The sequence below is a fragment of the Sceloporus occidentalis genome, unplaced genomic scaffold (assembly GCF_023333645.1).
Source record: "Sceloporus occidentalis isolate IW3139 unplaced genomic scaffold, rSceOcc1.0.p SCAF_106, whole genome shotgun sequence".
NCBI lineage: Eukaryota > Metazoa > Chordata > Lepidosauria > Squamata > Phrynosomatidae > Sceloporus > Sceloporus occidentalis.
Window position 1 is genome coordinate 471,255 of NW_028317086.1, and position 22,937 is coordinate 494,191.

General features: G+C 38.2%; 1 protein-coding gene across 2 annotated transcripts in view; it reads left to right on the forward strand.

Annotated features, from left to right (window-relative positions):
* LOC149283296 (collagen alpha-1(XI) chain-like) overlaps positions 1-22,937 on the forward strand; it is an 83,623-nt gene that overhangs the window by 43,977 nt on the left and 16,709 nt on the right. For both annotated transcript variants that reach the window (XM_089497743.1, XM_089497744.1), the window contains 24 exons: positions 1,444-1,497; positions 2,214-2,258; positions 2,641-2,694; positions 3,405-3,449; positions 4,173-4,226; positions 4,997-5,041; positions 6,942-6,995; positions 7,620-7,727; positions 8,334-8,387; positions 9,622-9,675; positions 10,179-10,223; positions 10,325-10,378; positions 10,601-10,645; positions 11,394-11,447; positions 11,562-11,615; positions 14,559-14,612; positions 14,944-15,051; positions 15,384-15,473; positions 16,989-17,042; positions 17,684-17,791; positions 19,156-19,263; positions 20,385-20,438; positions 20,704-20,757; positions 21,645-21,752. In XM_089497743.1, the coding sequence (XP_089353869.1) occupies positions 1,444-1,497; positions 2,214-2,258; positions 2,641-2,694; positions 3,405-3,449; positions 4,173-4,226; positions 4,997-5,041; positions 6,942-6,995; positions 7,620-7,727; positions 8,334-8,387; positions 9,622-9,675; positions 10,179-10,223; positions 10,325-10,378; positions 10,601-10,645; positions 11,394-11,447; positions 11,562-11,615; positions 14,559-14,612; positions 14,944-15,051; positions 15,384-15,473; positions 16,989-17,042; positions 17,684-17,791; positions 19,156-19,263; positions 20,385-20,438; positions 20,704-20,757; positions 21,645-21,752 (1,557 nt within the window). The remainder of the gene's footprint in view (positions 1-1,443; positions 1,498-2,213; positions 2,259-2,640; positions 2,695-3,404; positions 3,450-4,172; positions 4,227-4,996; positions 5,042-6,941; positions 6,996-7,619; positions 7,728-8,333; positions 8,388-9,621; positions 9,676-10,178; positions 10,224-10,324; positions 10,379-10,600; positions 10,646-11,393; positions 11,448-11,561; positions 11,616-14,558; positions 14,613-14,943; positions 15,052-15,383; positions 15,474-16,988; positions 17,043-17,683; positions 17,792-19,155; positions 19,264-20,384; positions 20,439-20,703; positions 20,758-21,644; positions 21,753-22,937) is intronic.

Below are 22,937 nucleotides of genomic sequence, written 5' to 3' on the forward strand. Positions count from 1 at the left end.
TGATCACATTGTATTGTTAAGTCTGAAGACAAGTGTTTGAGGGTAGTTCCCGTCTTCACGATCCATGTGTCTGCATGTACCCCAGAATAAAAAATCCCCATCCTGCCCTAGCACATTCTGGAGCTAAGGAGCATTCTAGGGTTGTATTAATTAAGTTCTGCCTTGTGCGCTATTATGGTTTTTTTCGTGTCTTCTTCTCTCATGCCTTTTTAGTATTTTTTTTTTACATCTCACCCGTTTGTTGTGCTGGCATTTCATTCCCTGCCGTTTGTTTCACATCATTGTCGTATAACCCAAACCTGCCGTTTTACTCCGCATGTTCTATTTCTCTGCCCTCTTCGACTATGTTTTATATAAATAGCTGTTGTTTCAGTGTGCATCATCTTTACTGCTCTATGACCTTCTGGTTATCTTGCTCTACACAGCTGCGAGTCCTTGCTGTTTCAAAGCTAACCGGGTTATTATTATCTCGCTCCCAAAGACCTAGTTGACAATGGCATTGCTTAAGAAGTTCTGGTTAATATAGCAGTTCATCTTCCATTGTATTGATTATTAAGCTGTGTAATGGTAATTTTCCAGCTCCTTCCTTTTGCATATATTAGTTTAGCTTCTTTTGTACTTTTCAGTCTTTTGAACAAATGCTTCAAAAAAGTAAAAAAAAATAAAACAAAAACCTGCTGTTACTTTTTTTTTTAAAACTTTGTACAATCACATTATAAAGTGGCACATAAGCAGTGGTTAGTGGGAAAGCCAGTTATTGTTGGATGGTTTCAGCATTTTTCATAATAATGAATCAGTATTAGCGAAAAAAAGATGGTTTTATTCTTGGAACTTTACGTGGTACTGTAGCTGATGGTTGTTCAGGGATGATACTCTTACCATAGGACAAGATAGCCTCCACAGAATGAGAAGTTGGTAAAGGATAATATACCCACAACCTATATAAGTCCAACTGCTATACCCTTGAATTTATCTACAATTGTTTCATATGTCTTTTGAAGGTTTTTACTTAATGGATCAAAATGTATTTGACAGTAAATTCCATACCTAACACCTTCTCTAAACAATCCTTCTGCGGGCTGAGATACTTTTTAAGTTGAAACAGCCTCAGGATGAGACTTCTTTGCTGGATCATAGAAAAGAAATAGGTTAGGGAACAATATACTTGGATCAGTACTTTGATGGCCGTGTTATTGTTGTGAAGTTGGATATGAACTTTATTTTCCCACACAACTATAAGAAAGAATACCAAAGACATATTGTCTGAGTCGCAGGTGGATACAACTGTTCTATCAAGTGTTGTCGCATGGCCAGTGGCAGAAGAAATGTCTCAGAGTCTCCTTTTTGCCTATGGATTGATTAATATGTAGTGACACATTTTAAGATCTTAAGTCTTGTTTTCTGTAATTTTGTATCTTCTAACCTAAATTGTTTGCATTCCAGGGCCCACAAGGAGAGCCAGGTCCTGCTGGCCAACAAGGAATCACTGGTCCTCAAGTAAGTCATGCATAGATCTTTTGGGGAATAGACAAGCTGTTCGAGTATTTTTTAGGGAGAAATGTATGACACAGGCTTAGGCATCCTCAGATATGCCAGATGATGATATGTCTTCTTCTTGGTGCTCACATGGTTTATATAGTTTATATAGTTTAAAAACTATGGTATTCAACATTTTCAACTCCTTTCAGTAGTAAAAAGGCGAGCTTATAGGAAGACCACCACAGCTAAACCTCGGTTGTCTACAGCAATGTATCTTTTTTTTTTTTTTTTAAACTTCTTGAGGGCTTCTGGAAATTGGTCTTGTGGGACACAGTATTAAATAATAATAATTAAAAAACCCAATGAAAAATATTGGGAAGGGTCTTCCCAGTTCCTGAGCATATACAGACATAGGGTCTACTTTGTAAATACAGCTAGGAAAGCATGCCATAATAATTATTTTTGAAAGTTATGGAGTATCTTACAATAATTGTACTTGATGTTGTTATTAATAATGTTAATGATAATCAATGAGAAGTACAGAATAGAACCTTCGTCTGTACTGTGCTTTTAGAGGCTAGAGTAAGAACTCATGAGCAATTGTGAGCCAGTCTCCAGGCTGCCACGTGTGAGTTCAGGAATGCGGCACGGCGGCTGTAGCATAAAATACTCGTCTGTTCTCAACTCACAGTGATGAATGAAATCCTGAGATATAATGTTTTCTTTCTCTGCAGGGTCTCCCTGGTCCACAAGGCCCCATTGGTCCCCCTGGTGAGAAGGTAAAGACTCCTCTGTGCGCTAGTTTGCTGTGTTAACCATATAGCCGCCCCGTCTCGTCTGCCTTTCATGTGTAACATTTCAAATAAACATACTAGGGGGAAAGAGAGGTTACACAGTGTGCAGTCATAAGCTACAGGAGCCCGGTAACAGGAAGCATTTTATTTATCCTTAATAGCAGTATTTTGGGAAGTTAAAGTGAACCACTGCTGTTTTTATGTTTACTGAATGGAAAGTAGGAGTTTCACAAAAATAAGCATTTTTTCGACTGCAGTATCCATTCTATTACCATTTTGTGGCGTTCGCTGCCGACTTTTTTTTATATTCTGCACGGTGTGTAGTTTTGGTGTATGTCAGCTTAATGTATGTTTTGTCTCGGTTTAGGGCCCACACGGAAAGCCCGGTCTTCCTGGACTACCTGGATCTGATGGGCCCCCAGTAAGTAGTTGGGTTAATCTGACAAGTCAACAAATGGTGGTATACCAGCGGTAATTGGGCTAAATGCGTAGTCATCGGGGTTCTGTGACTTGACAATGTGGTCTATTTTATTCCTGTAACAGACTTCAATTCTATTAAAAATAGAATAGTATGACACAAAAAAAGAATTAGGAGAATTCTCTTTTTGTATCATACTATTCTATTTATAATAGCCTGTTAAATTCACATGGATACCATAGAACATTCAGCTTTTAAACGCGTGACTAATGGCAAAGTAATTCTCAGATGATTTATCCTTATTATTGCTAATAATATTGAATACATTTAGACAGCAAACTACAGTAATTGTGGTGTGCGATAGGGATTAGTGTATGCAATTTATGACATATTGAGACAGTTTTCAAGGCACTATATATATAAAACTATATATATATATAACTATAATATATAATATTAAGTACATTAAACACAATTTCTGTTTTAAATGTTACCTTCTGACCATTTGGAATCGCACGACCATATATCATCTGTCATCTGTCAATTCATCCTGAATTCTGAGATTTAAGGCAAGCCCCTTAAGGAGCCCCTAGGAAAAACTGCATATGTTGCATTATGAGTTGAAATTATTTCAAGTTCCGGAGGTTACTGTGTATAAAAAAAATCGAAATTCCACGAATTCCACCTGAAATAACATTATTGCTCTATTTTAGGGCCATCCTGGTAAGGAAGGACCTCCAGGAGAAAAGGGAGCAGCGGTAAGTTTGTAATTCAGATCTGTAGTTTAATAAGGCATAGTCCTTAAAGTCTTTGTGGAGGAAAAATGATACCTGTATATACCCGCATTGTACAAATCCTAGGACAGATGCACAACCAACGTTTTATTCATAGATGCATAATGAGATAAGTATCTAGCTCCACAATGAATAGCCCCTGGCTCTTACAATTGACACCATAAATATATACAGTATATACAGTATATATGTGATAGAGATCAAGCAACATACTGTACTTTGATTTAAATCTTTAATTGAAATTTTACAAAATTTAGTTTCATAGACCCCATTGACAAGCAACCTGATTATGAAAGAATTAGAGTTTTTAATTAGAGTTTACAAGGAATTCAATTTGAGAATAAGGAGTTATTGCTCCATGATGTGCTTTGATATGAAAAATGTAACCACAGGGTACTTGGGATAATATCTGGAAAAGTGTTTATTGGGCTTCAGATGTGTCCTTGTTGGTGAGATATGGTACATTCAAGGATAGTTTATTGATTTGAGTGTGTACTTGGTATGTAAAATGTGTTTTTTCATGTTTTTTATTACTGGGCCAATTTTGCTGGATTTGGTACATTAGGCTGAATGTTTGTAGCCTTCACCTAAGCAAAATAGTTTTTTTTGCTTAAAATCAATACAACACACTTTTGTTGTATTGATTATTTGGCTTAATAATGAAATCAATTGTTTCTGTTATTGTAGGGTCCCACTGGCCCTCAAGGACCAATTGGTTACCCAGGACCTCGAGGAGTTAAGGTATGTTCTTTAAATTGTATGACAGTCTTTTTATTCTGGGGTAAACTTATTTGCTGGGCGCTTGAAAGGTTCTTCTGTTAAAAGTCCTGTTACGTGGGGTTTATTAACTAAACCTCAAGTTGAACCCAGGTATGTAGAATCTTGACGCAAAGTCAAACCGAATCAAACCGAGTCTCTATTATTGTCAGCGTAGACTTGAATTGTTTGAATTACCAGGTTATAAAGTGCAAACTTGATGAAATACTCCAGAGCTAGAATTGGGTCATCTCAGTGATAACTGATAATTGCACTTTGGTAGTGAGTGCAAGAAAACCTGGCCCATAGTGAATGGAACCCACAACAGGCAACTCCTATCAGAGTTGGGGATGAATTAACAATTAGCAAAATTTAGGTTTGGTCACTTGCAATAAGCAGAACAGAAATATGATCAACAAACAGGCTTCATAAGTGGGTAACTGAATCCTGATTGTACCCTGAGAGATTTCCTATATTTTTAGAGAACAGTAACCGTATGAGCTATATATTCATCAAATAACTTAAAAATCAGAAAAGCCATCTCACCACTAAATTCCCTCATCCTTGGAATGGCAGAACTTGAAAGTATGTCCCCCAGAGCTTGGTGCTCTACGTCTGGTCCCGAGAGCCAATCATTTATGATTAAAGCAAATTGCTTGAGCATTTTCTTTTCTTTGGTTTAAGTTTCTTCATTTTTCCTGTTAATGGATATACCGGTATATCTGTCTAACTAACTGTGTCCTTTATTGCCACAGGGAGCAGATGGTGTGCGTGGTTTGAAGGGAGGCAAAGGAGAAAAGGTATGTCTTACCTTTATGTATATGAGTGCGTGTTTTCCTTCTCTAAACATTTAAATGAAGTCTGACGCAATTACAAGTCACTAAATATAACGGATAGTTCTCTTACCAACAAACGCTTCAGATGGACCATTTTCCATGAGGAAACAGGTCATTCGTTATTCGCAACTTTTGTTCATGTTTTTATAAAACAGTGGAACAGCGCCTTTAATGGTTAAACATTCTCTGAGTCATAAAACTCATATAGCTTTTCATAATTTTGTGGCCAGTTGTTGTAAAACATCTATTATTAAATCAACTAAATATAATTTTAAGCAAGTTAGTGAAATAAATCGAATCTAAATTGCCGGTCTCACGAGGCATGCCTGGCTTAGGCAAAGCACACTCACTTTAACAAGTTTTTGTGAGCATCGAGTATATGGAGGAATGGGGAGATTTCTATCCCTTTGCGATTCACTTTTAGAATTCAAGACAATGTCAGATCTCCCATTTGTTAGCAGAACAAATAACAATTAATCCAGAGATGGGCTCTGCGAGGCTGGCAGCACTTCCATGATCCGCTGCCCTGATCCATCTACAATCGGCCATTAGACACGAGCAAACAGAACATAATCCTGCCGTAGCTCATGTCGTCTCTGTCCTCATCCCCGTTTTCATAAATCTAAGCATCTTGTCATAATCCCACCCCGTTAAATACACTCCATCGGACCTCAGCGCCGCAGAATGTATTTGCTTTATATAAAAGGTGCTAATAACTTATTATAATCACAAACCTTGCGGCATGAGCCTTTGACACTAGGGATAAATAATGCAATATGCTCCATCTATTGGTATGTTAAGTATGGCTGCAGATGTGATTCTCGTATAATTCCTAGATAACATCTAAATGAATGTCATTGCTCCCACTTTTATCCTCTCCTTTTGGATGAGGTCTTATTTTTGACCCTGACCTCCTGACCAGTGGAACATTTAACTTTGGGTGCTGCCCTAGGCCTGACCAAAGCTGCCCCCGCCATTGTGGAGAGCCGGAATATGATGTCATGTTCTTTTGCTCCGTGAACACAGCGCCTTTTAATGCATTCCATGGAGGCTTCGACAACGGTCTTTCATAGTGTCAACAGGCGGATTGGCGAAGGCCAGAGATATCTCTTGTTACTGGCCTAGCAACACACCGGGGGCGTCATCGGCCAAGAGCGTGATCTGCCCCCCCCACCCCAGTTTTGATAATATTGTACATGGTGTCATGTACAATTAATTGGTGTTAGGGTTTAAATGGCCAGCCTGGCAAGTGTGTGCCCACATCTGGTTACTGTATGTGTTTTCCAAAGGCCATATTAATGCATGCTTTTCAGATCTGTCAGAGTTAAGAATAATTAAATCAAGTTCAATTGAAAACTGATTGCAGCAATTCAGCAGCTTTTGTTCATTTAGTTATTTTTAAATGCATTATTACTGCTTGTATAGCAGTGCACAGGAATCTTAGCGTGAGCAGTTTCGGTTCTTTAAACGCTTTGTAGACTGACGTTTTTTTAACTGAACCAAGGCACAGTATGTGGATACGAAAAATCTATTTGGGGCTACATTGTCATACATTCTTAAAGTGACAGCCATGATCATTTTTAGTATGAGCTCATATATGTGCCATCCAGGAGGCATGCCCTGGCACCGGAGATGCCATTATATATGGCTATTTCTAGTATTAGAGGTGAAATTCGCCCACATATTTACGTTCTCTGATACCCCATGCAAAGAGCAGGTAACAACACCAACTGAAATACGGGCCCCGTGGCATTGCTATAAGTGATGACACTATAAAATCAATATACTGTGAAGGAGAATTTACGATTCCAACATAGTTTTTCTCTGTGGGTACAACTCATAGTGATTTCTTATTCTATTACAGGGGGAGGACGGTTTTCCAGGATTTAAGGGTGATATGGGACTGAAAGGAGACCGGGTAAGTACAGAGATAAATTTGTGGACTGTATCCAGAAATATTTTTAAAAAACCCAATTCAGCATATATAAAATACGTATATATATTTCTATTGAATTATTTGAATAAATCTAAATTCACTATATGCATGTGTGTGTTGCACTTCAAATGAATGTTTTAGAATTTTCCCAAGTCATATCTATGGTAATGGCTTAACCATTACACTGCTGGGAGCCTGCGGTAACTTAATACCTTTAAACATAACAAACTACATAGTGAAATTTAAGCACATTTGCGCTAAAAATTATATTCAATCAAATTTGTGTTACAGTACTGGGACATTTATAATTTACATGTAAAAAAAAAAATGTTAACAAATTTTTGTGTCTGTAGATTTGTGATCCACATCACCGATTTTCTATGCATATAATGGCGGATTTACCATAGACCAAATTACAGAGGTTCATATTTATCTAGACACAACTGGAGAAGGCATAATTTTGATCAATTACTATAGAAGAGAGTTGAACATAGTGATTGCTCCAAAATTAGCACTCCGCTCTGAATTGCTCTAGTGTTGCCCATGATAGGAAGGAAAGAAAGGAAGAGTTATTTTTGCTCTGTGTGATGTTGGGTTCTGTCTTAGGGTGAGGTTGGACCTCTGGGTCCAAGAGGAGAGGATGGCCCAGAAGGTCCAAAGGGAAGATCTGGTCCAACAGGTGATGGAGGTCCTCCTGGTCTAGCTGGTGAAAAGGTTAGTACAATTGCAGATTCTGATTTTATTGTATAAATTATATCCTATATTTTCCATCTGCCAAAACATTGTATTACTTGGTTCAAACACAATAAACATATCTAACATTACTTTGAAATTATACATTACAACAACTTAGGTCGGGTATAAAATGTAATATCCGACACAGGACATTCTCCTTTGACAAGTTCGGGTTTCTCTAGAACTTTGTTCTAATGGAAGGTTGAAGAGTTTCCATTAGGTCAATACGTTCATGCTAACACACCTTTGTTCTAAACACTCTGTAGTAATATGGGACTATATAGTACAATCATCATTACATAGGCCAAATATAACCATAACAGTTCCAGTTATAGTTTAAATGCATATGAAATCCGTAGCTGAACAAGGGCCACTAGCGCAGAGAGTCTGATTTACGCGATTCAGTTTAACTGGCCATGTGTACAGTTCAGAGTTATATTATCTACTATAGAGGCTCTTGTGTGCCAACTGGATTCTTTGTGAAAGTACTGTACATCTATGAGCAATGTGGAATACAATACAAACATTGCCTTCTTGTCGGGTTAGATGTGTTTAATTATCTTCTTATTTTATTTGTTTTTTTAGGGTAAGCTCGGAGTACCAGGATTACCAGGATATCCCGGACGACAAGGTCCCAAGGTATAAACCCATAAGACTACCGGAGTTACTCCAACACCTCTTTACACACTTATATTTAAAAAACGATTTTTTTTCAATCAAAGTATGCTAGGTTCCCTATTGACAGTCTTACCTTGTTTCCATGGAATCACCCAGCCAGACCTAAATTTCTCCATAGATACGTTCAGGATACATATGCAAGCAATTACCAAGCATTGAATTGCACCCTTTTCCGGCATCGATAGGGTAAAGAATACAGAAAGAAAGGTCAAGTGTTTTAGCTCGACTGTTTGAATCCTTGCTATAAACGTACCAATTTGGTGTTTTCCGACCCACCGCAAATCCATCTCATGTTTAGATTGTCGGATTCATTGGTTTCCACCATGACTTTGTTCTTTAGTCATCTGGAGAGATTTCCTGTCGCATCCTGAGATCAAAAGTCTCTTTCATATTTTACTGAGTAGATACATGATATCTGTGGGAGTGGGGAGATCATACTAATTTGGGGATTAATTCCACACTACATATAAAATAGCATAGGGTAGTATTGCTATTGACTAGAGATGAGGGTGTGCTATGGCCTTCTTCAGAAGGAGTCAGAAAACCTAGTTATGCGTTGGAGGATTAATGAGTAGCTTTGTGGTGTATTCTATGTATATAAAATTCTGATCTCAGGAAACCCACAAATATCTAAGTCCAGACCCTGTCCATCATGAAAATTCTTTATATGTTTAATAAGATGAGCAACTCACAAGTACCAAGTCTGGTTCTCCGAGTTCCAGAAAGTTGCTCCTGCGAGTTCAGTTCCCATTAAAATCATTGGCTATGCACAATGAATGGTGAATTTGCAGTACAATTTCTCCCCCGCCAATCATCAGCTTTCACAGATTTCCAACACATTTATCCCCAAGGTAAGTCCTTTATATCTAGTGGGACTTGAAATGTAAATCATGGTCTGTCCGGAGGAACTGAAGAAACACAGAGGCGAATTTAAAGAAATAAACCAAACCACAAATGTTCTGTAGAACCTTATTCTTTATTAGGATAGCTGCAGCATTTGTTGCATTTCAGTTAGTCTGATAAAATATTTTGATCTTTTCTATGCTTTCTGGATCTGAATACTTCTGGTAAGAACTTTATTATACCGTCTGTGATATATTGAGAAGACCTAGTGATACATTCCATCTATATAAACCTTTTTCTTCGTAGTAGCATTACCGATTGTTAATACTTGCTAATTCTTGTTTTCCACTAGGGTTCCACAGGCTTCGCAGGATTTAATGGAGCCAACGGCGAGAAAGGAGCACGGGTATGATATATAGTCAAAATGAGATCTTAGAGCATTTGCTAGAATCATTATCATATTCCAGTCTTATGGAAATAACCTATATTTTCTCCTGCAGGTCTAGAATATTTGCAATTTTAATTGTATCCACTAAATTAAAATAATCAAAAAATCGAAATTGAATTAAATTAATAAAATAAAAAAACAAACACAAGAGAAATATCGCATTGACGGATGTTGGTAAACATGCAAAGCTCATAACAGTCTGGATTACCCATCTGTTGCGTTAAGACAAAGTAAAAAAAAATGCCAGTTTTTGAATGACATACAAGGAAAAATGTAGTCTCACGTCTCATGCATGCTATGGCTACTACAAAAACATGCTAGTTTTGATGAATATTGCTTCTAATGAATGAAAACAGATATAGGTAGAATATGGAACAACCCTGAGAATTTCATGTTCACTGTATGAGCATGCAGTGTTCTTTCTTAAACTTTTTTTAATAAATGTTTTTCTGTATCACTAGGGTGTAGCTGGCAAACCAGGTCCAAGGGGACAACGAGGTCCAACGGTAAGTGTCTACACATCCTGTCATCAATTCTTTTGGGTGTGTAAAAAGCCTTGCAACGCCAGGACAATTGTCATCAATTTTATTTCCGTTTACTCTCATAGGGTCCACGTGGTGCTAGAGGTCCAAGAGGTCCTACTGGAAAACCAGGTCCTAAGGTAAATATTGAGCCATTGTCTTGATTTTGCATAAAGAGATGTGAGTAACATATTGAGCCACCATATATTAAATTACAATTCGTTAAGAGATATTCATACTGTATTAACAACATAGCCATTGTGGAACTATAAAACAAAATAGTGGTTAGGTTTGCCTCTAACTCTTTACTTAAAGTGGTTTTTTTTCTCTATATTGAATTTTGCACTTTTCATCTTTTTTAGGGCACAGCTGGAAATGATGGCCCCCCTGGCCCACCTGGTGAAAGAGTAAGTGTAGATATTGATTGGCTTTTCCCATTCAACCCTACTGTTATATTCCAGATGGCAGATATAGCATGTTCACAATACAAAAATCACATTTTAATATAATTAAATAGAACTGGACAAAGCAAACATCACTAATTGTTAGCCCTGAAAACACGTGGCTAGTACCCTGTACCGTCCAAATTAAGCTTCTCTTATTTAAAAGCACATTACAAAGGGAATCAAAACATAGTTTACAATGGCAGATAATTACCATCTAGTCTACTCATTCTTTCAGCTTTATAATCAGCTTTTTCAAAATAGTTGTTTCGATATTAGAGACACTTTTGGATTATTAATATGTTAGTCAATACTAGATCTACTGGTAATTATTCAATGTATTTATCATTCTTAAGTAATCTTAATCTTGCATCTTACTTATAGAATCCACATATAAACTCTAAATAGTTTGAATGTTTTGTTTTTCATAAGTAACCAGACATTTTTACACGTTTGACCTTTTCCACAATGTGATTTTCGCAAAAAGAATGGTGTATCCAAAGTAAATGTATTTTAAATTCAGTTATTTTGTTATTTACAGACATGTATAATTAAGTTCCTTCCACATATTTATGGGATATATTGTATTATTCTTGCCTCAAGAGTAGGAGGCTGTAGTTGATCTCAAACTGGTGCTGGGCTACTGAACCACTGCAGCTATTTTATAGGATTGTCTCACTAATCAAAACTCTTTGCTTCCTTTGTGTCCCAGGGACCTCAAGGACCACAGGGCCCTGTAGGGTTCCCAGGACCAAAAGGCCCCCCTGTAAGTATCTACGAACAGAAACACAAAATAATATTATTGGTCACGCCATACCAATGTGTTAGGACCGATTGGTAGATGACATGATTTGCTTAAAGTAGGTCTGCTTTGTTTTAGGGACCTCCTGGAAAGGATGGGTTGCCCGGCCACCCTGGACAACGTGGAGAAACAGTAAGTAGACAGATTCCTCAAATTCTGGGCAGCCACCCCACACCCATCTCTCCTCTGACAGTTAGTTTCTCCAAACACTTCTGATCAGGTATGAGAAGACGCTCCAGAACTTATGGCAGAGCTGTGTTCTAATATCTGATCGGACCTGTTTATGGAAAGTAACGCCTATTTACATTCAGAGGAATGAGTGTCAGATGGCTGCATATTTTACCCTATGTACCGCAAGAGGCCTCTTGCACTCAGCCAATCATATACCTCCATTCAGATGTGCCCATGTCCATACTGTGCATATATGTATGGGGTCTATGGCTGGCTTGTGCTGGAAGGCCTCAGCATTATAGATTCTAGCACCCCACATATCCATCACATACAAAATAACAGATATGGGATAGTTTTACTAGGAGGAAAGTAGGAGAGTGGGCACTCCTTTCTTATTCAACGGTACCAGCTGGCTGAAACATTCTAGCGGTATAGTTCTAAGAACATATGAGTAATTTAAAAAACAGCAAGTGCCATTTAGCAGTCAGATGTCTTCACCCTCTGTATATCTCAGCATCACAGGGTGAGATTCATTTCTGAAAGCAAAACCCGACAGGGCAGGATATTTCTGTATCTCCATCTTGGCTCGGCACATGGATTACCACTCTTAAAAAGAGACATGTTTTACTTGCTCCCCAAAGCATATGCCTAATTGCCTTTGGCTATTAAACCCGCAGCTAAAATGTACCACAGTCTGCTTTGTCCGTGTTTCTTAATGCATCTCACTTATGCAAACTGATTTCCGTGTTCATTTAAATGCCACTAACCGTAGGCTTTCCAATAATGTGCATTTACTGCTTTAAACTTACACTTCCTTTTCAGGTGTAACTGCAGTATAATCACCTTATTTTAATGCAAAGAAAGCGTTGCTTGGTTGCTTGATCACTGCATTTTCCAACAATAAAAGACCTTTGGTGCTTTAATGTGATTGCAGGTGGAGATGAGCGAACCTGTAGTTTGGCCCAAAAAATGATTTATTTATTTTTTTACAAATTAGCCATCACTTAACATTTTGCCAAATTCTTCAATGATGATTTCCAGAAATCAAATTTGACCTAGGGTCATTTTGAAAAAAAAAAGACTTCTACGAATCTGGCTGGCTGCAAGCAAATCTTTTAAGGCATTATGTGAAATGTATATACTGAATTCAGTCACCTTGCCGTCTATGACTCTTATATGCTACCTGCCTGCACTTGTCAATGAACGGTGTGCGGATGTGATGAGTTCATAGGTGTTGAGGTTTAAATGGACCATCCGAAATTCCAATTTTGGAACACTAAATAAATTGCTCTGCTTGAATTGTCTGATTAGGTATTTTATGCATCATGTAATCACTTGTACTGCTTTCCACTCATTCGAAATGGTACAACGAATTCCTAGTAAAACCAGTGTGGCTCTCAAGCATAATTTGGTTCGCTCATTTGCAATTGCAGAAAGGTCATCTACTATAATAACAGATGGGGGGGGCTCAACCTGATGAGATTACCCCGTAGCATATATGATTTAAGACCAGCACATGCACTCCTTTCCGCCAGGGAACTTTCATAGGGGAGACCTGTCATTACAATACACCTCCTATCACTCACAGCCAGCAGTTGGTTTGCAGAGGTGATTGGAGCTAGCGTATTTGCTGGAAGCGCACAGTTGTACTACCTAGATGTAAAGTGTGATATATTTCCTTTCTTAAGAAGCGTTTTTGTTTTTCATGTTGCAGCGTTGGAGATATATGTTACTTATTTTACAACTTGCTTTTAGTAGAGGTTGTCCTTCCCATAAAAAAAACCTTCCTAACAAGTCGATTACAGGCCCGTTTAAATCAATTTATGTAGTAACACCATCCTTGTGGTTATAAAATGTCCATTATCAGAGCAGGGTTTAATAATCACCGCTTTATATGTATATACAAGTGAGCCCAGGTTTATTAGACACATATATTTCATGAAGTTGGAGAGAGCTGAGCCATACAAGACTTGTCCCCTTATTTTAATACTGGACAGTATTAGGTGGAATGGTCAAAATTAAGGAAATTTCTGTGTCGTTTTTAATGTGGCATTCCACCTCAACTATTTATACCAAAAAAATTGTAGATCTTTTTTTAAGAGGTAGCAATATATTTAGACAGCTTTCTGTGGGTATCAAGACTAATGTCAATATTTTGTCTCCTGGAGAATAATGGAAGTTGTTGCATCGTGTTTGTAGCCCAATCTTCACCGATATAATGAGAAATGGTTTTATGCTTCTTCATTATGCTGCACCCAGTTAATTGACTTAGTTTGATTGCTTTCTAACACTAACGAATAGCTTTGCCCTCCTCACGCAGACATCATCCATCATCCTCCGGAATTGGGTGCCCCCCCCCTCCCACCCCTCCATGCCATTATAACCTCACCTCTTATTTCCAGGCGGATTTAATGCTTTTTAAAATTATGTTTAACCCTTTCACACCATGAGCTGCACTGTTCATCACACTGAAAGTGTTAATGCAGCTTGGCACGAGCTAGAACCGCTTCAGCTTGCTAGTGTGCACTTTAACTATGTTGGAGAGTCGGTAAGTAGAAGAGCATGCATACATGTCACTCCGTAAGCCTTCAGAGCCGGCCAAGGATTGTATAGAGATTTACTGCTATCTACTCTGGCACACGGGGAACATTATATCAAGTCGCATACGTAAATAAACCCAAATGAATAATTGTGTATAAGCAGAAGTTAGACTAATGCTGGGACAAGCATTACTGACGTGGCGAAATAGACAAGACGTTGAGGGTCAATTGTTGTATTTGGCTCATGAGAAGTGGGTTGTTTTAGGAACTGAAGGGTTCCCTGCTCCAAATCCTTGGTTATTACAAGTCTAGAACTGTTATGTGTTGCATTATACAGTAATTAACTATATTGGTAAATTTGTAGGGTTTCCAAGGAAAAACTGGCCCCCCAGGTCCCGGAGGTGTAGTTGGTCCTCAGGTAAGTGTCCCTACGCTTCTTCTCGTTAACTTCCATTCTACTTTCCTGTCAGTCTTTTTTTATTTCACAGTCCTATATCAGTCTTCAAATCCTACATGTCACCACTTCAGTCGCATCTGCTTACAGCTATAATTTATCTTGCCATTTACCTTTTTGCTGCCCCATCCTTTGTATTATTTATCTCCCCATCTTCATATCCTTTTCATCCCACATTACCCTTATTCTTCCCTCATCACTTCACTGTCCTTTCTTATTTTCAGAAGGTTTTCTATGCTGTGACATCTCATTGTTTATCAGTCTTATTATACTAATTTGACTTCTTCTCATTCAGGGTCCAACTGGAGAGACTGGTCCTATTGGAGAAAGAGGCCACCCTGGGCCACCAGGCCCCCCTGGAGAGCAAGGATTGCCAGGGGCAGCTGGGAAAGAGGGTGCAAAGGTAAGCATACCCTTTAAGCAAATTATGGATCTGTGGTATGTGAACCAGGTCAGAAGAACTCAGACCTTAATCTATACAACTATTTATATCGTGAGGCTCCTCCTGACACTGGCTTTGCCTACCACTGGTTGTCTTGTGGAACGTGTATCATAGCTTATAACGCTAGCAGCTTTTTCTTCTGCTCTTATTATACAACCCATATTTCTCAGCTATCATATTAATATTAGCCACCATTGGTAATGGTAAATGTTTCAGTCTGAGGTAGTAAAAATTCTGCAATATAATAGATTTTATCCAAAGGTGAATAATGAGACCACACTATTCTTCTACAGGGAGATCCAGGTCCCCAAGGTGTTGCTGGGAAAGATGGCCCACCAGGTCTGCGTGGATTCCCCGGTGAGAGAGGCCTCCCTGGAGCTACGGTAAGACTCAAAATCATCTGAAAGGCTGTCTCGTGTCAAGAGCAGAAGTGTTGAAAAAGGTTTTCAAGTGAAGCAGCTTCTTTAAACTCAGTCCAGTGTCTTTTAAGTTAATTACTTTCCATATTACTTTTCCAATTTTGTCTTTCTCTAAAAATAAGAGAGATGTCACGTGGCACGTGTTATTTTAACTTTCTGGCACTGTGGAAACCACAACATAAATGTTTGTTGATATTGTCAGTATTACACATCTATGTATAAAGAAAATGACAGTATCGTTTGTTTGCTGCCTTTATCTTCATCGCATTGTCTCCAAGAGGCCGGCAATATGTTTCTGTATTGTCAGCCAGCAGTGAATTATTTTTAGCATTGAACAAGAGTGTGGATTCTCTAAGGAAAATGTACCCCTGATTATGGACCTTGTTCATTTATCTGGCTTTTACTTTAGATAGATTAGCAGCGGTTTACACAGGGGCAGAATTATAGCAGACCTTTTTCTGTTGTTAGATTGTAATTCATAAAATCGTCAGTCAGAATAGCCACCACGATAACAACAGTAACCACAGTTTCCCAGGCTAGTCATTGTACTAGGTAGACAATCTTATCCAAACATTTTTGCAAACAATTATTATATTGTCATTCTATTATTTAATATTGTAGTTTTATTTATACTTTGTCTTATTAAATGTTCACTATTTAGAGTAATGCAGGGTAAATTGTGTTTAGCAGCCTCACTTTTGTGCGTTTCTTTTTGTTTTATTTGAACTCCAGCTTAAACATTATTATTATTTTAAATGGTCAGTTGGCCTGACAATCCAATTTGTGGCCAAATGATCAACGTGCTTGTTGTGGGGTCACATTTAAGGATTGGTTGCATTGTTCTCCATGTGGCTCTTGGGGACTCTATCACATGTATTTAATTAAACAACCCTTCATCTTTACATTAAAGCAGTGTACATTTGTAAAAGTTTTAATTTAACTGGTGAATTAAATATAAAAAGGGATGAAAGTCCCCATCTACAGATGATATCAACAGAAAATGATTATTATCCCTTTATACCAATATGACTTTCTATTTCTATATTATGTTTTTTAATGCATTAGAGCTATGCATTATATATATAGAATATGTTGATACTTTTAATTTTTTAATATTTAAGTCACTGTTATATCCTTGATGACTTGCTGAGATGAACGAAATGCATAGACATCCACCATAAAAATCCTTCTAAGAAATGTGGATGTTTTTGTTAATTATCCTCCACTCTCTATTTCACTTTCATTTAATCATTTAGGCCTTATTACAACCAATAAAAAAATCAGAATGCAATCAATGCAAATATTGGGACGTGTTCACAGTTGTATTCCTGAGATGCCAGAAAAACACATACATGATATAAGGATTGACAGCACTATTGACACCAAACGTGTTGTCTTTGCCAGTGTTCTTGGCTCATCTGCTTTGTATATGTTATGTATATTGTAATTTGTTTATAATATCACCTTGTTATTTCTCAGGGTGCGGCAGGCTTGAAGGGTGGAGAAGGTCCACAAGGTCCACCTGGTCCTCTTGTAAGTAGATCCTCAGCGGACATTCATTGTCCTCCACTCTGATGTCATTTTTTATACCACAACCTTCCATAATCCAATGAATCTGTTAAAATCACTCCAGACTTTGCAATAACTAAACAGCCCTTTTGTAAAACAATTAGGCTGAAGTGCAGTAGGAAATGTGGGCTTCCGCAAACTAAGGACCCAAAGGAGACTTTTACTTTAATAAGCTTACAAGTTTAGTGAAGTAACACTATATCTTGCTCCAAGACCGCCACAAATGACGTTACAATGTATTTAAATAAACTAAATTCATATTGCTATGATAAGTGTGTAGTCTGGTAGCATGCACCCAAAGATTTAAATGATTGATCTACTTTAATAGTCTAAAGGTGTATCCTGCAATATCTATTGTATAACTAGAGATTATACAACATGTAACTTGTCCAATAAGTACATTTTGAGGCTAATCTTGTAATGGCATTAATATATTTCATTACATGGTTAGCTTTGTATTTACTTTTTGATTATTGTTCTAGTGGCCCTCATAGTAAAGATAAAGTGGCTCTCTACTGGCGTGATAATATCTCTGGGTTCCATGCCCTTGTTACTTTTTCCCCGTATGTGATGAGTAACAGACATGTTTTTTTTGTGTACAACAGGGATCTGCGGGAGAACGAGGTGCAGCAGGTGCTGCTGGGCCTATTGGTTTGCCAGGAAGACCTGGTCCTCAGGGCCCACCAGGGCCAGCGGGAGAGAAGGGTGCTCCGGTAAGTTAAACTGTCACCCTCCGTTCATCCTCTGCCAGAGGAAGTGGTTATGGCAAACTCAATAAAAGAGTTCAAAAGGAGCCTGGACGTGTTTCTTGAAAGCAATAATATTACAAGTTATGGATATTAGATTAATAGGGACAGAACGTTGATCCAGGGATTTATTCTGATTGCCATATTTGGAGTCGGGAAGGAATTTTCCCCCTGGTATGGGGCAATTGGCATCTGCTTCATAAGGGTTTTTTGCCTTCCTCTGGATCAACACAGTAGGGACACAATATGTATATAGGTTGAACTTGATGGACTTTGGTCTTTTTTCAACCTTATGAACTATGTTACTATGTTACTATGTTACTATTTGGAGTCACAGGCTTGACATATGTAGCAGGAACCAGTCATAGGCCTTTGTGGACACTGTTCAAAAAGGGTGGCTCTTCGTGGCGTAAAAAGGTCAAAAGAATTTCAGTCTCGTCCTAAGCCCATATCTTGCAGTCAGTTTTGCTTAAAATGGGTAATGTGATAGACAATACATTCTATGGAAAGCATGATTATTTTAATAGTATGGCTTGAAATAACTAATTATGTTAAATGTTGTTTTTTTATTGGCCCTTTCCTTGTAATGACAGAATGATGCAATCTCGTATTACAAAGAACAGAGAGTGTAATTACACTAAATGAACTCCTAGATCATATGGTGATCGCTGAATACATCAGTGTAATGGCGGATATCTTATATGAGTTTGTCAGTGTAACAAAAAGATGCGTACGGATTTTTAAGTCTATCTTTAAAAGTATATTGACCTCGTTACGCTGGAATTGTTTCCAACATTGAACGTTTTACTGGTAGCCTCTAAATTGGTAATAGGATCATCATTGTAATGATGTAAAAAATACACATTATCCCCCCCCGACACATTATAGAAAACAAGTACAAAATGGCTCATTAACACCCCCCCTTTTCTCAAAAGTCACATATTTTGTTAATACTTATTGATTTCCATGAAACACATTTGTAGCAAGGGCAGCTTCTAAAATGTCTAACTCCTTTCAATATATAGATGTATTTAACCCTTTATAAAGGAATACAGATCACGCTTTGATTTTAGACTGCAAAGCATAAGAAGATACATTTATACGCTTGTAGACATCAAATCAATTTCAAACCAAACTCTCCAAGTTCCTAGTCAACATGTACAATAAACAGCCCTATCAAATTGCCAGGTTGTCAATAGGATTCATAATGGTTCAGTTTATGATACACACAACAGGCAGGTGTGAGCCAGCTTCATCATTCAATGTAAAAAAGGAATGTAATCACTAAGTGTATTTAAAATCACTGATGATCACTTATTACTCCAACACAGGGTGAGAAAGGACCTCAGGGGCCAGCTGGACGTGATGGTGTACAAGGACCTGTTGGACTTCCTGGACCTGCTGGTCCTCAAGGGCCACCTGGTGAAGATGGTGACAAGGTAAGGCTATATTTGTAGGTCTATAGGACCACTGATCTGGTTGTGATCCATAAACACATTCATCTAAACTCTCAGTACTGATCTTCCAAGGAACCAAATGAATTTGCTCAGTTATATTATGAAGGAAAGCTGCATTAGAGAGAAGTACAGTGCATATCATTATATTATTGAGAGTAGTGGAAGCATGTGATTTGTACAAATACCCCAAAAATGTGAGTTGTGTGGATACAAGATTTTTAACCGCCGAGTGGATAAGATGCTGAGTGCATTAGTATTAGTCCAAGAGTATTAATGGGTGAAATAAGCTTTACGCAAATGTCAGGTTAAATATCTAATTTGTTAAAGAGTGCTAATTGTTTCAGCAAACAGTGGTATTGATCGTATTGGAGATGAATCAGGTAGTGTAAGCACAGAGCATACTGTTGTACATAATAGTGAAGTGCAGGAAAGTTGTAGTTACCAATAATATAGTATGTGATGAGGCTGTATGGGTATGAATGTATATGGTACACTGAGAAGCAGTGCTTCTGCATGGAAGCTTTGAATGTAGAAGCATTTGTGGGGGGCAGAAGTTTGGGGTATATGTGAGAGCGTATGGAAGCCTTTATGGCGTGTATAGGAATGACACTATAGGGCACAGGAAGATGTTTTGAGTGCATCTGATGTTAAGGGTTTTCGAGGGCAGCCGGTGGCACATGAATGTCCTACATGAATGTTATATTTGAAATATAGTTGAATGTATTATTCATACATTTAAAATTACTGACCGGCATCATATGTTCTTTCCCATGAATGGTTATGTTGCTAATTCTTTGGTTACTTTATTTGTCTCTGCATCTGTGACAATGGTAAATCCACTTTCTCTGTTTCTCTGCTCTTGCCAACCTCACACATATTCTTCTCAGTCCGTCTCATTTATTTAAACCTTGAAGAGTTTCTCTGCAAATCCCAAGGAGTACCACGTTATTCACTGTGAGGATTAAGCTGTCAGCATATGAAGGGCAATCGATGCTCATAATTCTAGCTGCATCCTAACTATGATTATGGGAAATTCCCAGAAATCATCACCTTGTGATTTTATTTTTATGTATTTTATCATTGTTCTTATTCTCTTGTTTTAGGGTGAAATTGGAGAGCCTGGTCAGAAAGGAGGAAAGGGAGATAAGGGAGAACAGGTAAGTGTGTAAAAATGTTTAAAAGGTGCTAGGTTTCAGCATATTATGCTATCCTAAATAACCCGAGAGGTCCACTTTCATCACTTTGAGCCTCTTTAAAGTGAAACATTTAACCTACTCAATCCCTGCATAGAACTAAAGGCAAGATATGTTTCTGGGTAATGTTTTATTTTGGCTTCCAAATGTTTCTTCTGCCCTTTAGATTATACAGTATTATAAATTAGTTCCCAGTGAAAATGAAACATATTCTTCTCTTCTGTTTTAGGGTCCTCCAGGACCAGCTGGTCTACAGGGTCCAGTTGGAGCACCAGGTCCAGCGGTAAGTGATTAAATATCCATTATGAGAAGTTACAAAATACAGACAAAGGTTTACGGCGTTAGACACATGCATATGTAGTATGTGTGTCAAGACATGAGGTAGTAATCTATCCATCGCAGATAGTCCTGGCATTCATCTAGCAGCAGAGCACTGTTCCATGGGCTTTTTGGGGAAATCAAAGATATCAGTTGTAACAGGCCCATGTACACGATGGAGCACCGTACCTTAGCTGGTATAGCCTCCATAGTAAACTTACTCCGCCCTGGGTCGGGCCTAATGAAGCTCCCAGGCAAGGTACATCTTTGGGTGATGCCACCATATACGCAGATTAAGCAGCTGCTTAGGCCCTCATTGCTCAAAAAAAGGATAGAGAGGAAAAGCTAGGAGGAGTGTGTTACAGATTCATCATGAAATTATCATTATATTAATAAAACATATTTTAACATATGCAAAATTACTCTTTCTGTAACCAGAAGCCACAAGTGTCCAAGTAGGTTAATTTTCCATGGGCTCTGCTATCTAACTTATCAGTTCACTCACTGAACTCAGTCTCACTCATACTAGGCTGTTCAGCTGTGTCTCAGGCGTTTAACCGCTAGATCCAGCTGAATATGGTTTACTTTGGTTAATTGGGCTGCATCATTACAATAACATACAATAACTCACTGGCGTGAGTTAAGAGCACTGTGCTGTGCTCACTGGGATCAATTTCATTCATATTCCATCCCGTCCTTATTCTGATCACTGCAAGCTTAGTAAATCATCACCTACATATGACAACAGAAGCTTGAAGGTGTATTTGTGATGGGTGCTGTATTAGATTCTTACTGGATTATTTAACCTGCTAATGTGTTTCAGATCTTAATTTCCTATGTGTTTTCTTACAGGGTTCGGATGGAGAGCCTGGTCCCAGAGGTCAGCAGGGAATGTTTGGTCAGAAGGGAGATGAGGGTCCTCGTGGATTTCCTGGCCCCCCTGGCCCAATTGGTCTCCAAGTAAGTGATGTCTAAAATCATTCCATTATTCCATTTGATGATGGGAAATTGTTGGCTAATATCAAAACAAAGCTCATATATATATATATATATATATATATATATATATATATATATATATGTCCCATACATTCTGTGCAAGTACCACAGCATCCAGAACGTGGTGTGACTGTTTTATTATAATCTTTATAACGTTTGTGCATTTTGCATTGAGTAACCCTTTTGAGATTTTACATACTCAAACACATACTACAGTTTATATATGCAGTGTTTGCGTCTTTAGTTATGCGTGTATGTTGATATACATCACCATTCATTTTAATGCGAGCATCTCGACACCAGATGAAGATGCTACAGGAAAACAGGAGGTGCTCCATGCCCTTAGCAGTTGAAACATATGCATAAGAGATGGCAGAGCTCAGATCTGAGGGTATGAGTCTGGCAGAGTGTCAGTCAGTGACTCTGGCAGGCTGAATGAATAGGCTATCAGCTCAGTGATCAGTGTGATGCCAGCTGGCACGGATTATTCTTATGGCACTGTGCTTATCCTGGAACGCCACTGATGTTACTGATCTGGGGAAGGGGTTACAGTGGATACCTCTCAAAACATATGCACACAATGTTCATTATTTATATTTAAACCCACTCACGATATGCTCAGTCCAACTTGCATTCACTAACAGGCACTACATAGAAAACCTATAACCGGATATAGTGTAAATACTTATTTCACTTAATTCAGATGTCGTGATGACTCAATGTAGAGTTACATAGGGTAATAGGGAAAAGTGTTCATCTTCTCTCATGGAAAGAGATTGGGTGAAGAAGGGACCTCTGGCTCTCTCATTAGACAATGAGGACATGGGGTTGCAGAAGGTTGACAGCTATGGGTTCACAGCTTCATACTATAAACCTGGCTTTGAGTCCTCTAGTTATGATACTTTACACACGCTGCTGTTTTGCATACAGCACAGATGCACACATTGGCATTTGAATGTTTCTATACATATTAATGTCCCCTGTCTTCAGTAAGAGAGGATGAATGATGATGGGCCTTTCCATATTGCCAGTAGCAGCTTCACATTTCATCAGGCTGGCCTAACAGGGTATAAATTATTAACAGTCCTCACACTACAAGGGCTGTGTATAGCAGACAACATTCTCCCAGAAAAATGATATTCTTAT